Below are 12,387 nucleotides of genomic sequence, written 5' to 3' on the forward strand. Positions count from 1 at the left end.
GCATGGACACCCATCTGTAGATTTGTGCTTCGGCATGAAGCATTTTTGGGTCGACACCGGTTTATCCAAATCTTCGTCCACACCTATGAGCTACAATGTGCTTGGCCCGCTACTTGCGTGTTTTATTAAAAATCAACTAGCACTTACATGCATGTGACTTTTTGAATTTGAGGCATCATTTTTTGCTAATGTGTATAATTTCACACGATGGATTGTGCACACATGGTTGCTTGCAAGTCAGTATTTGTCTTTGTGTATTTCTCTGTGAACTCATGCGTGTGTGCGTGTGTGTAGGTCGTGCAGCCTGCGTGTGACATGTGCATGCATACGTGCGTGTATCTCGGCCTGCTCTATGAGTTAGTACTCTCAGTGTGTGAGTGTGGCAGAGGAAGGCCCTCAGCATGTCAGTATGTTTTAATGCTTCACATCTGGTTTCCTAATTTTCCTCCTCCTCCTCCCCCCTGCCCTCCCTTCAGCTCCCCTCCGCCGCGATGTCAGGACACTGTTTTGTTTTTTCAGGGTGGCGGTGGGGGGGTGATGGAGGGGATCTCTGATGAGTGATGGCCCCGCATACAGGATGTCAGCATTCTCCCTCTCTTCCCCTGCCTCTTCTCTTCTTCATCTTTCTCTTTTGTGCAGTTTCTTTCTGTTTCCTACAACTATTAGGCATTATACAGATTTTCAGGAGTTGCATATATTTAGAGCATAAAAAGAAGCAACTTCTTCTTTTTTGTTGTCTCCACCTCTCTGTCCTCACCCCTTTCCCCCGTTTTCTGCCTCTGTGTGAGCAGCATAGCATTCATATTGGCTGAACAAAAATGATGGCGATCTCCTCCTCCTCCTCATTCTTTCCCTTCCATATTCTCCTCCCATAATTTTTCTATTAAGGCATAAATTTGTCATCTCTGGTGCACTAACCTAAAATTGGAAGACCAAAGCCCACTTCAGAAAAAGAGAGAAGTGGGGAGAGGTTTCTAACTAACTTTAACTCTGCATTTAAACCTTTTGCATGACATGCTTCAAGAGCCGGTGCTACCCATAAACCTTCATTTACAACGGCCACAGAGGGTGATGTGTTTTATGACTATGTGAAAAGGCAGTTTATGTCAACAGTGATTAGTGCTGATGAATGCCTATGAACATTTTTGTTAAGTCCTGCGTTGCTTAGGTGCTCAGAGCATGATTGAGTCCATATGTAAAGCAGAGTCAGTAACACTTATGCAGAACAGATGCCCCACTGGACTGAAAAATGTAAAACTGGGCGTCCAAAGTTAGGAATGAAAATTTATGAAAACTTTGTATTATTTTTAGTGTCGTGACTTGCTGTTCGGTCACTGAATGAGTTTCAGTTAAACTAGTTGTTGCTGTAGTGGGATGTCCGCCTCATGCTGCAAGGCCTGTGTTTAGTCTTGGGAACCGACGCAGATGCAGACAAAAGGGATTGGAGGCCTTGACAGAGATGCAGAAGTGAAGACAGAAAAGAAAAAAAACACACACACTCCCTGTGGTTCCACAGCGTAAAACGATCCCAAGGTTTAAGACTTTGGTCTATGTTTTGTTTGTGTTTCCTGTTTTAAGTGTGTCTGTGGAGGGAAGATGCTGCAAAAGATAAAACTTTGTTTCCATTGCTGACCGGGAAATTCAGTTTCTTAAAAAAAAATGGCATCGCTATGGAACAAAAAACATCACCACAATTAGTTTTTGTAGGTCTTTTGTCAAACTTTGCTTATAATTTATTATTTACGACATTTTAAAAATAGTTTTATACTTCCCATCACTAATATTTGCACTGAGTTACTCACTTGAAAGTGTTTTAACAAAACACAATCACCATTTTACACATGCATGAAGAAGTGGAATAATCTGTAAATGTACAACAAGGCAAATAAAACATACTAACGCCAGTGGAGTTCTTTGAAAACAGCCTTTCTCTGCAATTTCCCCATGACATGAAGATCACCTCCTATTCTTTGCATGTTCTCCTCATCTCTTCCCTGTGGACGGGGAGGTGTGTGGGTGTATTACATTACCAAAACAAAAACAAACAACAGCAATATTAAACTTTTGCAACCACAATAGAGGAGGGGATAAAAAACAGAGGGTCCTCGACTTCTTATTAATTATGCAAGATTAGTCTAATTATAATTCAGCAAATGAATGTGTGGCAGAAGGTGCGAGGCGACGGGGCTGGGAGATTTGCATGTTAAGTGGGCAGGGGGAAGCGGCTAATGCATGCTAATATATGCGTCAATGTCTCGCTTTAATTTCAGCATTTGCAGCTGTGTGCGTCCGAACTGAGGGGGGTGAAAAGTTGACTCAATGGGTTTTTGGGAGGGGGGCAAAGGTGGGTGTGTCAGTGTATTAGAGTGTGCATGCATGCATGTGAATGTGTGCTTCTGTGTGTGTGTGTGTGTGTGTGTGTGCGTGAGGCATCTGGTGTCATACAAACAAGGAATGATGAGAAGAAGTCAACAAACAAGGTCAAGAACCCTCAGAAAGTGCACAAAGCCTGAGATAGATGTAGGCAGTCCCTGAGTGAGGGTGGTAATTTTGCAATCTGCGGCGTCACCACAGCACAAATGTGTCATGTCAGTCTGTCAAATGAGTGACAGCTGTTGGACTGTGCGGCAAGGAAACTAGTGTAGCCAAGTCACAGCCGGACCATGGACGGGGCTGTTAAATCAAAAGTGGGGTTCCTGTGCTGTTGTGACTTATGTTTTCATACTGTATTTGAGTGCTATAGCCTTAAAAATGAGCCACAATATAAGAATCACTGCCAAGGATATAATGTATTTACTGAATGACTCTCAAAGGAGGCAGTAAAATGAAATAGAACACCTTTGATTATGGCCCACCTTCAGTCAAGAAACAAATTTTATATCTTTTATTGTTTGATGCACTGTACACATGGTGATTTCAAACCCTGTTAATTTTCCATCAAGGTGTCCAGGCAGTTATCAGAAAATATGACAAAGTCGGACCTGAGTGAGGAAACAAATGGAAGAAGGACGTGGGAGAGGTGCTGTAGTGGCTTTTTACATGTTCCCACCCAAAACTGAGGTCTAGCACAGCTCTGAGGTTGGAGGTCCGAGCTCTCCCTGATAAATTGTAATCACCCTGTGCCAACAACAATATTGATTGTCCTCCGACGAAATAGCTCAAATCAAGAAATATTGGACATGCTGGTTGGAACTGAGGACTAGTTTGGAGCCAGATCCTGTTCACGAGGGAGGAAGCTGGAGCGAGTGATGGAAGAATAGCGAGTAAAATCTGACAGAATGAGCGAGAGATTAGTATTCGACAGGAGGATTCAGGGCTATGGGGCCAATATGAAGTTCCTCTCCAAACAACCGCTCTCCATTAAGATGACTTATATTTGTAGAGAGCACAGTGTGGGTGGGATTGGAGCTGCCCAAAAAACACTGCCTCCTCGTGCAGCATTTCTCTCAGTGCTGTTATTCTTTGTTTAATTGGAACATTAACAGGACAGTGATGTGTTCACTGTGCAGGCAAGTGGTTATCTACTTTGAGGGCTACATGTTTGCTAATTACCACAACCCTGCGTCATTTCCCAGCTCATTTTTATTTTGTTTTAACATGCATCTTCTGCCTAATTTCTCATCACCGTGAGATTTGAAAGGATCTTCTCAGCCTCGTCTGCACCTGTCCTCTTTACATACTTTCCTGCCTCTCACCTTGCCAAGTCTCCCTCCTCCCTCCTCGCTGTATTTCAGTGATGGAATGTGTTCTTGTTGTTGCCTTCTCTTTCCCATCGCTGTCTTTGCCTCTCAGCATGGGGACTTTGGGATTGCGGCAGAGCTGCGTTGCCATGGCAGCAGGCCGTGTTGCCGAACTGTGCTCACCTGGGATTTGGAGTCTCTCTCCGTAGTCTTCCTCTCTCCTATTTATTCCACCTTTCTCTCAGGTTTTCTTTGGTGCAGCAGAGGCTATCAGCACCCCTCTCTCCTTCTCTGTGTCTTCACAGCATAACACACTCTCAAGTAAACTCACATACGTAATGAGACACATACTTGAAAACAGAATTCATGTCCATACCAGCGCCTGTGCCTCTATCACTACCTTCCTCTTTCCACCTCCTCATTTCACTTTCTCTGTAGTTGTCTAGTTGTCTCTACTTCGTTTCTCTCTCCATTCCCATGTGGGGGTTCAAATACGGCATTGCGGGATACCACAGTCCCCTGAGTCCGCTGGCATACATCACTGTCTCTAGTTTACTTTGAAACAGAGTAGCGCTTTTCACTGGACTGTGCTTTAGAATCTCATTACTTGATTTAAAGTGTAACAACATTGACTTTAATATTAAACTAAACAGCTGGGATTGATGTCAGAACTGTAATCAGATGTACACACATATTCACGCATACACACAGAACCTGTCTCTAACAGATAATAATGTCTCCTTTGACTGAAAGTGCATTACTGTAACCCAACCACAGCGCAGCAAAAAAAAAAAAAAATCATATACATGATTCTTTCATGTGATTTTCTTAGTTGCTGATGTACAAACACGTGTCCTTTTATTTACCTTTGCAGGTTTTTCTTGAAGTTTTTCCTGAAATGTAACCAGAATTGTCTGAAGACAGCAGGAAACCCGAGGGATATGAGGAGATTTCAGGTACAAATAAATGTGAAAAAAGTATGTGTGTGAGTGTGCCCTTGTGTGAGAACAGAGAGAGGGATGGTGATAATATGAGACTGAAAAAAGATTTCGCAGCCAGGAAAATATACCCTTCATGCCCCTTAATCTGGACAAAAGCATTTAATTTTTCATCCAGTCTGCTCCATTGCAGTATTATACCATAAACTCTCTAATGGTGGGGCTCAGGAGAAGTTTTCCGATGGAAGAACGAGAGCAGAGAGTTAAAGGTGAAAGTTAAAAATCAATAAGGAGTCGGGGAGACGGAAAGACAAACGCAAGGAGTTAGATATGTGGGAGACTTGGTCGTGGGGTGCCGGGGTGCAGGAAATAGGTTGAGGTGTTTCAGGAAGTTGTCAAGAATTGAGTGATTGGCTCCAGATGGAAGAGGTCATGCTCCGTGACCCAGGAAGTGGTCACAGGGGACGCTCCCGCCTCACTTCCTCCACCGTCTTTCAGCACCAGCGGCCTCTGTCTGGCATTCTCCTTCTCCCAGCAAACCCTCTCGGTCCCTTCTCCTTCTCCGTGCTCCCCCTGTCTTTCCACCATGTTTGCTTTAACTCCTGTGATGTGACACATGCTGAGAAGTTATGAGCACGCAGGCACTCCAAGACTCTCATCTCTGGGTTAAAAGGTGTTCAGAGCTGGACAGGAGTCTGCTGCTTGATCGATAATTTACAGTTATTTTCCTGTAGGCTTCCCTCCCTTTCCATCACATATAGAACATATGTTTTTCCCCCTTTTTATCTTGCGTTCTTTCACCTGCAAAGTTACTACCATGTGTTTATATTGAAGGGAGGTTCTATCTTTGCTGTCTGATTTTCTTTATATATGATAAAATATCTGCGGCTAAGCATTTAATTTAAAGCATCTTTTTCACGCTGACCCCTTCCCTTTAACTATCAAAACATGCTCATAAACACACTCGAGGACAAACTCATTATCACTTTCAGAAATAGCAACACATCGACACTCATAAATATCCAAAGAGAAAAAGCCTACATGTATCCTCTCATTAATTATATGTGCGTCATACATATGAGGCAGATGTGAGAAGGGACACACACATGCTGTGGCCAGAAAATCCAATTAAGACCACTATATATCATCCTCCGCTTTAACGGCCGACTAAAATGGGAGATTTGCTCCATATGTTTGGTGTCATTGAAGGATCAGGAGGAGACAACGATGAGCCTGCTTCATGCTGTATGAATCAAAAAGTTAGGCAAGAGGCAGCGGAGAGGCCATATGGAGACCTGATGGAGGAGTGGAGGAGTGTGTGAGCTGTGTCATCCCCAGAATGCAGACATATTATGGAGATCCCAGGGATGTCACATTACCTATTGAGAAATATTACTATCACCTGTATCCAGAAACAAATTGTTGCTTAGGGATTTTAGTGTTGTAACCAGAGACTGTGACTCGCAGCGTGCTGTCCAAGCGGTGCATATACACTCATGTATCTTCCTCTTGGCCCCTTTTCCCTCTTTCAGGTGGTCTTGTCCAGCACCGTGAGTGTAGACGGCCATGTCCTGGCCGTGTCCGACAACATGTTTGTCCACAACAACTCAAAACACGGTCGGAGAGCTCGCAGGCTGGAGCCGGGCGAGTCTGTGGAGAATACCATGGAATATGGTAAAAAAAAAAAAAAAAAAAAAAAAAGCAGACAGATTACACAACAATGTCACCCCTCATTCACCTTCAAAAAATCACTTCATATCATCACTCATTCTCAGAAACATAAGACATTGGAGAGCAAACTGTAACAGCAGGTTCTTGAGTTGCCTAATGTCCATTCATAATCACCATGATAGATCAAACATTACCAGTGATGCTACTGAGGTCATTAACTGAGCTAATTATTGCATTAATTAAATACTTGTCATGAGATGTCACTTCCATCTCTGGATGATCTTGTCTTAAACCAACATCTTAAAGCACGAAGGACAAAATAAAGCATAAGTTAAGGTCAGTTTCCAATTCATAAGTCAAGAAATCATTAATTGATCTCTAAAGCAAGAAGCAAACATCACATTTTTTTGTGCAATCGTGAAGCATAACAAAGAACAGCTACACAAGTTCTGTGAGTCCATTTCAGACCAATGACATGGACCATTTTCCACCACGTTAGTGCTCTTTACATTTAACTGGTAATACACCTGAATTTTTACTTAGAATGTAAATTCAGGACTGTTACTTGTAATTGAGTGTTTCTACTCCGTTGCATAGCTACTTTTACCAAAGTAAAGGATGTGATTATGTTTTCCACAGCTGGTGCTTTGTCATCGTCCTGCATTTTATTAGAACTTTTGCTGTATATGATTACAATGCATTGAGATTGTGTGATTTTTTTTGACGTAAAACAATGTGCTCCTCATTTTTTGTTGTGATCCATTTGTTTAGTTATTAATGGAGAACAGCCTCATCGTGAATGAATCTGTGCTGCAACAATATTTTTTTTCACTTAACTTTAACTTCCCTTGGATTTTGTTTGACACAATTCCAAATAAACAGTTTTTAACACATTCATCTTTACTTATTCACTAAAAGCACTCTATCATCTCTTTACTGTGTAACATCCCACACTGAATTCCTTGGACTAAATGCTTTTCTGTCCTGTGTAGCCACCCCATGCATTAAAGCCATCAGTCCCAGTGAGGGCTGGACCACCGGTGGGGCCATGGTCATAGTCATCGGGGAGAACTTCTTTGACGGGCTGCAGGTGGTGTTTGGAAGCATGCTGGTGTGGAGTGAGGTGAGAGTTGTCTTCAGAACATCGCACTAATGATGGCGTGGACTAAAACACATTTTGGAATAAAATATAAAGCACATGGCTTGTCCCGTTATTCAGATGATGTATAGGCAGTCTACACAAATGAATCTTTCCTGAGTGTTGTGTTAGCCTAAATATTTACAAGGCACAAGGTGAGAGTCATTTCTCGCTAGTTTGTGACACAGTTTCCGTGCTTCATCTCAGCTCATCACACCACACGCCATCCGTGTTCAGACGCCTCCTCGACACATCCCCGGGGTCGTGGAGGTCACACTGTCTTATAAATCTAAGCAATTCTGTAAGGGAGCACCTGGACGCTTCATCTACACAGGTATTTATACACGTGATTCTGCTATTTTTGTCTCTGTTATCAACAGTCTTAGGAATTTTATACATTAGGTTTTGATGAATTGTGATTCACTATATGTTTCTTTTTCTTTTCTTTCTTTTTTAGCCCTTAATGAGCCAACTATAGACTACGGTTTTCAGCGGCTCCAGAAAGTAATTCCTCGACATCCTGGTGATCCAGAGAAACTAGCCAAGGTGAGCCAAGGCTCCTAAATAAATTACCTTACCATGTGCAAGATTATTTTTCAAGAAGCTATGTGCATTACATGCATGTTATTAGGCTGTTAATGCCATAAATTTTGTTCTTTGCAGGAGATCCTCTTGAAAAGAGCAGCAGATCTTGTGGAGGCCCTGTATGGAAATCCACATAGTAATCAGGTAAACAGAACTGTGTGCGATACAATGTCATACTTTAATACAATACTTAAAAATGACAGATTTCACATCAGAATGACACTATATAAATGGAACATGAGGATATTTTAAAGACGACAGCAGGTATTTTGTATGTTTTGCCCATTAAGTATTAATAGTGAATACCATAGATTACTGCTGAACATTTTCCAGAGCTTTGGTTTAAACATTAATTTCCTACTTTAGAATAGTCACTGGTTTTCCAGTCATTTCTCAACTTCATGGGATAATAATACAGTTCTGAGAATGGACTGTTTTAAAAAGATTTGTAGTGAATTTTTATAATGTTTGACTTGGCTACCAAAAGTGTGGAGCTCAGAAGCTATGATGTCTGAGGCAAAAACCCATAAAATAAAACAATATGCAACTGCTCTACTGCACTTTTAGTTTGTGGCAGGTGATTTTCAGTTCGCAGATGAAATGAGAACACTTGAATGCACCAGCATGAGTCGGAAAATTGTCAGCAGTACCGTTAGTCTATGTTACTTGTAGTTAATGTGCTAATTGGGTGTAGCTTACACATTCTCAGCTTCAGACACTAATTAGTGCATCCCTGTTTACTGGCAGGCTGCAGATATATGAATTAACAGCATGTTGGCAGCTGAACAAAACTGTTTTATCTTCCTGTGACTGTGAGACTGACCCATTGCTGGCCATTTTATTTGATCTCCTGTAGGACATGCTGCTGAAGCGTGCAGCTGACATCGCTGAGGCACTCTACAGTGTTCCTCGTCCTCACAGTCAGCTACAGGCGCTGCCCAGCTCGCCGGCCCACGGCAGCGTCATGGGCCTGGGCTCCTACCCGTCTCAGTTAGGTGTTAGCATCGGAGAGCCAGGACAGAGCAGCCAAGGTGAGCAGAATGACCTATAAGCTACTCCTTGCTTCTGTTTTTTATTACTACTAATGAAGCTCACATATGACCCAACATTTTCATTTTCCCTCCAGGTTACATCCGTAACTCCAGCAGTTTGTCTCCAAGGGGTTACCCATCAGCCTCCACCCCCCAGCAGTCAAGCTATGGGAGCAGTGGGGGGATGACTGGAGGCTATGGGACAGTTCCCATGACTAGTCTAGGAGTCCCTGGATCTCCTGGTTTCAACAGTGCCTCCCCCACAGGCTCTCCCTACAGTAAGACCTCACCTGCTCTCGAAATGTCTGCGTGTCTTGTTGATAAAGTTCACTGTTCTGTGATTTTCCGGCTTCGTGTTGACTGTTGCTCTCTGTTCCACAGTAATGCCCTCCAGCCCCACTATACCAGGAAGCTCCAGCTCCTCCTCGTCTCTCTTGCCTTTCTCCTCCTTCCCGTCCGCTGCTAAACAGAAGAGTGCTTTTGCTCCTGTCCTCAGGCCCCAGGGCTCCCCCTCCCCTGCCTGCCCCGCCTCAGGGGGGAACAGCTTCAGAGGTAGTCACCCAACTCACTATCTGACCCCCTGTCTGAACTTACGAATGCAGTCTAACCCCTCATACTAACTAACCCAAAAGCTATGACTGAACGAGACAGAGAACAGTTGCTGGATGTACAATAATGCAAGACCTGATTGATTAGAATCATAGATTTTGTATATTTTTTTCTCTCCAGCGATGACGGGCCTGGTTGTTCCCCCGATGTAGCAAAGCACCCGCCCCAATCTACCCCAGACCACTGCTTCACTTAGCCCCTCTTTTGGCACTGAGAGGGCAGGGAGAACGGAAAATTGATCACTCGCGACCGTGTAAAACTTTCCTCTCTGACCGCTCCCTGTCCCCCTCCCTTCAGCCATTTCTTAGTCCCGTTGTCATCCAGTTGGATGAACAGGACGGGGTATGAATATGTCCAAAGACCAGCCATCTACTCAAGATGCAGAGGAGAATACGTCACCCACAACTACAGACTGACTGTGCTCCTTAGCTAACAGCACAAGACTGGACCAAACACCGCCATGTGTGTGCGTGTAATGAAGCATCTGAAAGGAAACAGAGGAAACTAGTTTCACTTCAAGCTTCAAAAGCATCTGTGTTGACCTCTGGCCTACTATCACATGCAGTATTCAGCACTTCAACACCCGCCCAAACCTTGGCCAGAGACTTACAGGACGCACTGTGAGAGCACTGATGGATGACAGACGACTCTGATGTAATGTTGCAGCTCTAAAAAGCAGGGTGCTATTTTGTCGATGTATGGACACCTTAAATGGCATGTGTGTACGCTGTCTGTGAGTTAGCAAGAGGTTGTTTTTGCGTTTTCTTTTGTAGTAGACTTTTTGAAGACAATTTACATTCCAGAAAAATAGACTCTTTATTTTTTGTTCTGATGTCTACAGTTTTTCAACGGAGAACTCTTTGTCTCAAGGGTTATTACTAAAGGAATTCATATATTGATTTATTTAAGAACAAGCAATTTAACTTATTATAGTTAGTTTAGGGAATAATATAAACGTGTTTTTATAAAGTGGTCCTTTTTCCATCTGTTACTGAAATGAAGTTATCTCAGCAATTGTTACATAATTTGGTAAATGATCATAGGGAAAGGATTTTTCAATTTTGGAGTGGATAAGTTCACTTTTTTGGAATTAAATATCCCCAATTTGCAGGTTCTTATTCTTAAGTATTAATGTTATGCCCACAATTTAAGAAGGATATTGTCCTTGTGTAAAGGAAAACATTAGGCAGCCATACCCTTTTTCATTTCACTTAAAATGCATGCTTTGTCACACCAATGCCCTGATACTTCTTTTTTTTTCTCCATTCCGCATTGCAAATCTAAATTTATATGACTATATATGGCTTATAGTATTTAGAGTTTCCTTTTAGACGTCTCAGCCCAGTACAGGTTTCTAGTCACTATGCAGTACAGTAAATAAAAGCACAACTGCTCAAAAGAAAAGAACCGGGTGTATTAGGTGTTCATTGTCTCCCTCCATCCTGTTTTTACTGCTATTGTTAACTTTTTTCATCACAACAAAAACCGCATTCTCAGGACGTGAAAACAAAGAACACAAAGAGTAGATGACATTTGCAAAATTGTTTTTAGAGTTTGGTTAACTTTATTTATTTAAAAATTATTAGCAATTTAATATTATGTTTTTTGAAGCCATTTTTTCTTTGAAACGATACAGGAAAAAAAAAGTGCAAATGTGATTTGTATATTTCAAGGTGTAATTATATTTTGTGCTCCAAATAAAACAAATGAGGGGAAAAAAAGATCAAAAGTCTTTACATTGTATTAAATTGTGAATTTCATTGGTGGTTTCTGTTTTTTTGCACAGTAAGTATTTCCACACTCACTGTATCATCTGACAGTTTCCTGGACATTAAGACTTCCCCACAATTCTCCGCATCTCAGGGTTGTGCTGGATCTATTTTGACTGTGCCCATCACCTGTGTGCTCGTGCAGCTTGTTACACTGTTTTGTATACATAGCTGATGAGCCGCAGCATCTTAATTGTGATGCGAGCGTTAAAGACTGAGTAGAGCATGTCAAGATAAACAACACCCCCCTCCCGTCTCTCTCCTCTCCAATAAGCCTGCTTCTCTCTGAGGACCAAGCCTCTGGGGGCCCAAGTGAGAACCATATGAGTCTCCCTCCATCGCGGCCTCCTCCTCCTACTCCTCCTTTCCGTCTCTTTTTCTCTCTTAAAACACACACACACACACACACACACACACACACACACACACACACACACACACACACACACACACACACACACACACACACACACACACACACACACACACACATTCATTGGCATGTGCCTCGCTGCCGCCTTGTTTTTCAGTCTTTGTTTGATACTGCTTCATCCCTTCTTTCTTTCTCTCCTCTCTTTCTGCTCCCTTGAAATGGCCCTTCTCTGTTAATGTAATTAGCACTGGTAAAGAAGGGCAGTTAATTACCCACTCTATTTTGATCGGGTAATTAATGTTATGCCAGGAAACAGCAACTGTTTCATTAACATAGCCCTCAAAGCAGTGAGGGGGCAGGGTGGCACCCAGTGGATGTACGTCTGCACACCGCTGTGTGCGTTTATACGCATATGGACAAACTGTGTCCCGGTGACGCTAAAAGACATGTGGACTTCAAACATCCAACACTGTCTGTAATCTGACCTCGACAGCAAGGCGCTCTTTTTCTCTGCGCCGTCTTTGTCACCATCAAGTAGCACTTGCACCTGCTCTTCCCCATCATCTCCCTCTCTCTCTCTTTCTCCCTCCTTT

At 42.6% G+C, this 12,387-nt stretch overlaps 1 protein-coding gene across 4 annotated transcripts in view; it reads left to right on the forward strand.

The window, feature by feature from the left end:
- ebf2 (EBF transcription factor 2) overlaps nucleotides 1-11,412 on the forward strand; it is a 29,742-nt gene extending 18,330 nt beyond the window's left edge. For 2 of the 4 annotated variants that reach the window (XM_022212545.2, XM_022212546.2), the window contains exons 7-16: nucleotides 4,555-4,636; nucleotides 6,151-6,292; nucleotides 7,282-7,412; nucleotides 7,635-7,761; nucleotides 7,885-7,973; nucleotides 8,091-8,156; nucleotides 8,869-9,043; nucleotides 9,139-9,321; nucleotides 9,425-9,595; nucleotides 9,773-11,412. In XM_022212545.2, coding sequence (XP_022068237.1) covers nucleotides 4,555-4,636; nucleotides 6,151-6,292; nucleotides 7,282-7,412; nucleotides 7,635-7,761; nucleotides 7,885-7,973; nucleotides 8,091-8,156; nucleotides 8,869-9,043; nucleotides 9,139-9,321; nucleotides 9,425-9,595; nucleotides 9,773-9,804 — 1,198 coding nt within the window. In that variant the 3' untranslated portion in view covers nucleotides 9,805-11,412. Of the gene's footprint in view, nucleotides 1-4,554; nucleotides 4,637-6,150; nucleotides 6,293-7,281; nucleotides 7,413-7,634; nucleotides 7,762-7,884; nucleotides 7,974-8,090; nucleotides 8,157-8,868; nucleotides 9,044-9,138; nucleotides 9,322-9,424 lie in introns of all 4 variants that reach the window. The other 2 variants (XM_022212543.2, XM_022212544.2) reach the window with 1 other exon arrangement.
- Nucleotides 11,413-12,387: the final 975 nt, after the last annotated feature.

The sequence above is a fragment of the Acanthochromis polyacanthus genome, chromosome 7 (genome assembly GCF_021347895.1).
Source record: "Acanthochromis polyacanthus isolate Apoly-LR-REF ecotype Palm Island chromosome 7, KAUST_Apoly_ChrSc, whole genome shotgun sequence".
Lineage (NCBI taxonomy): Eukaryota > Metazoa > Chordata > Actinopteri > Pomacentridae > Acanthochromis > Acanthochromis polyacanthus.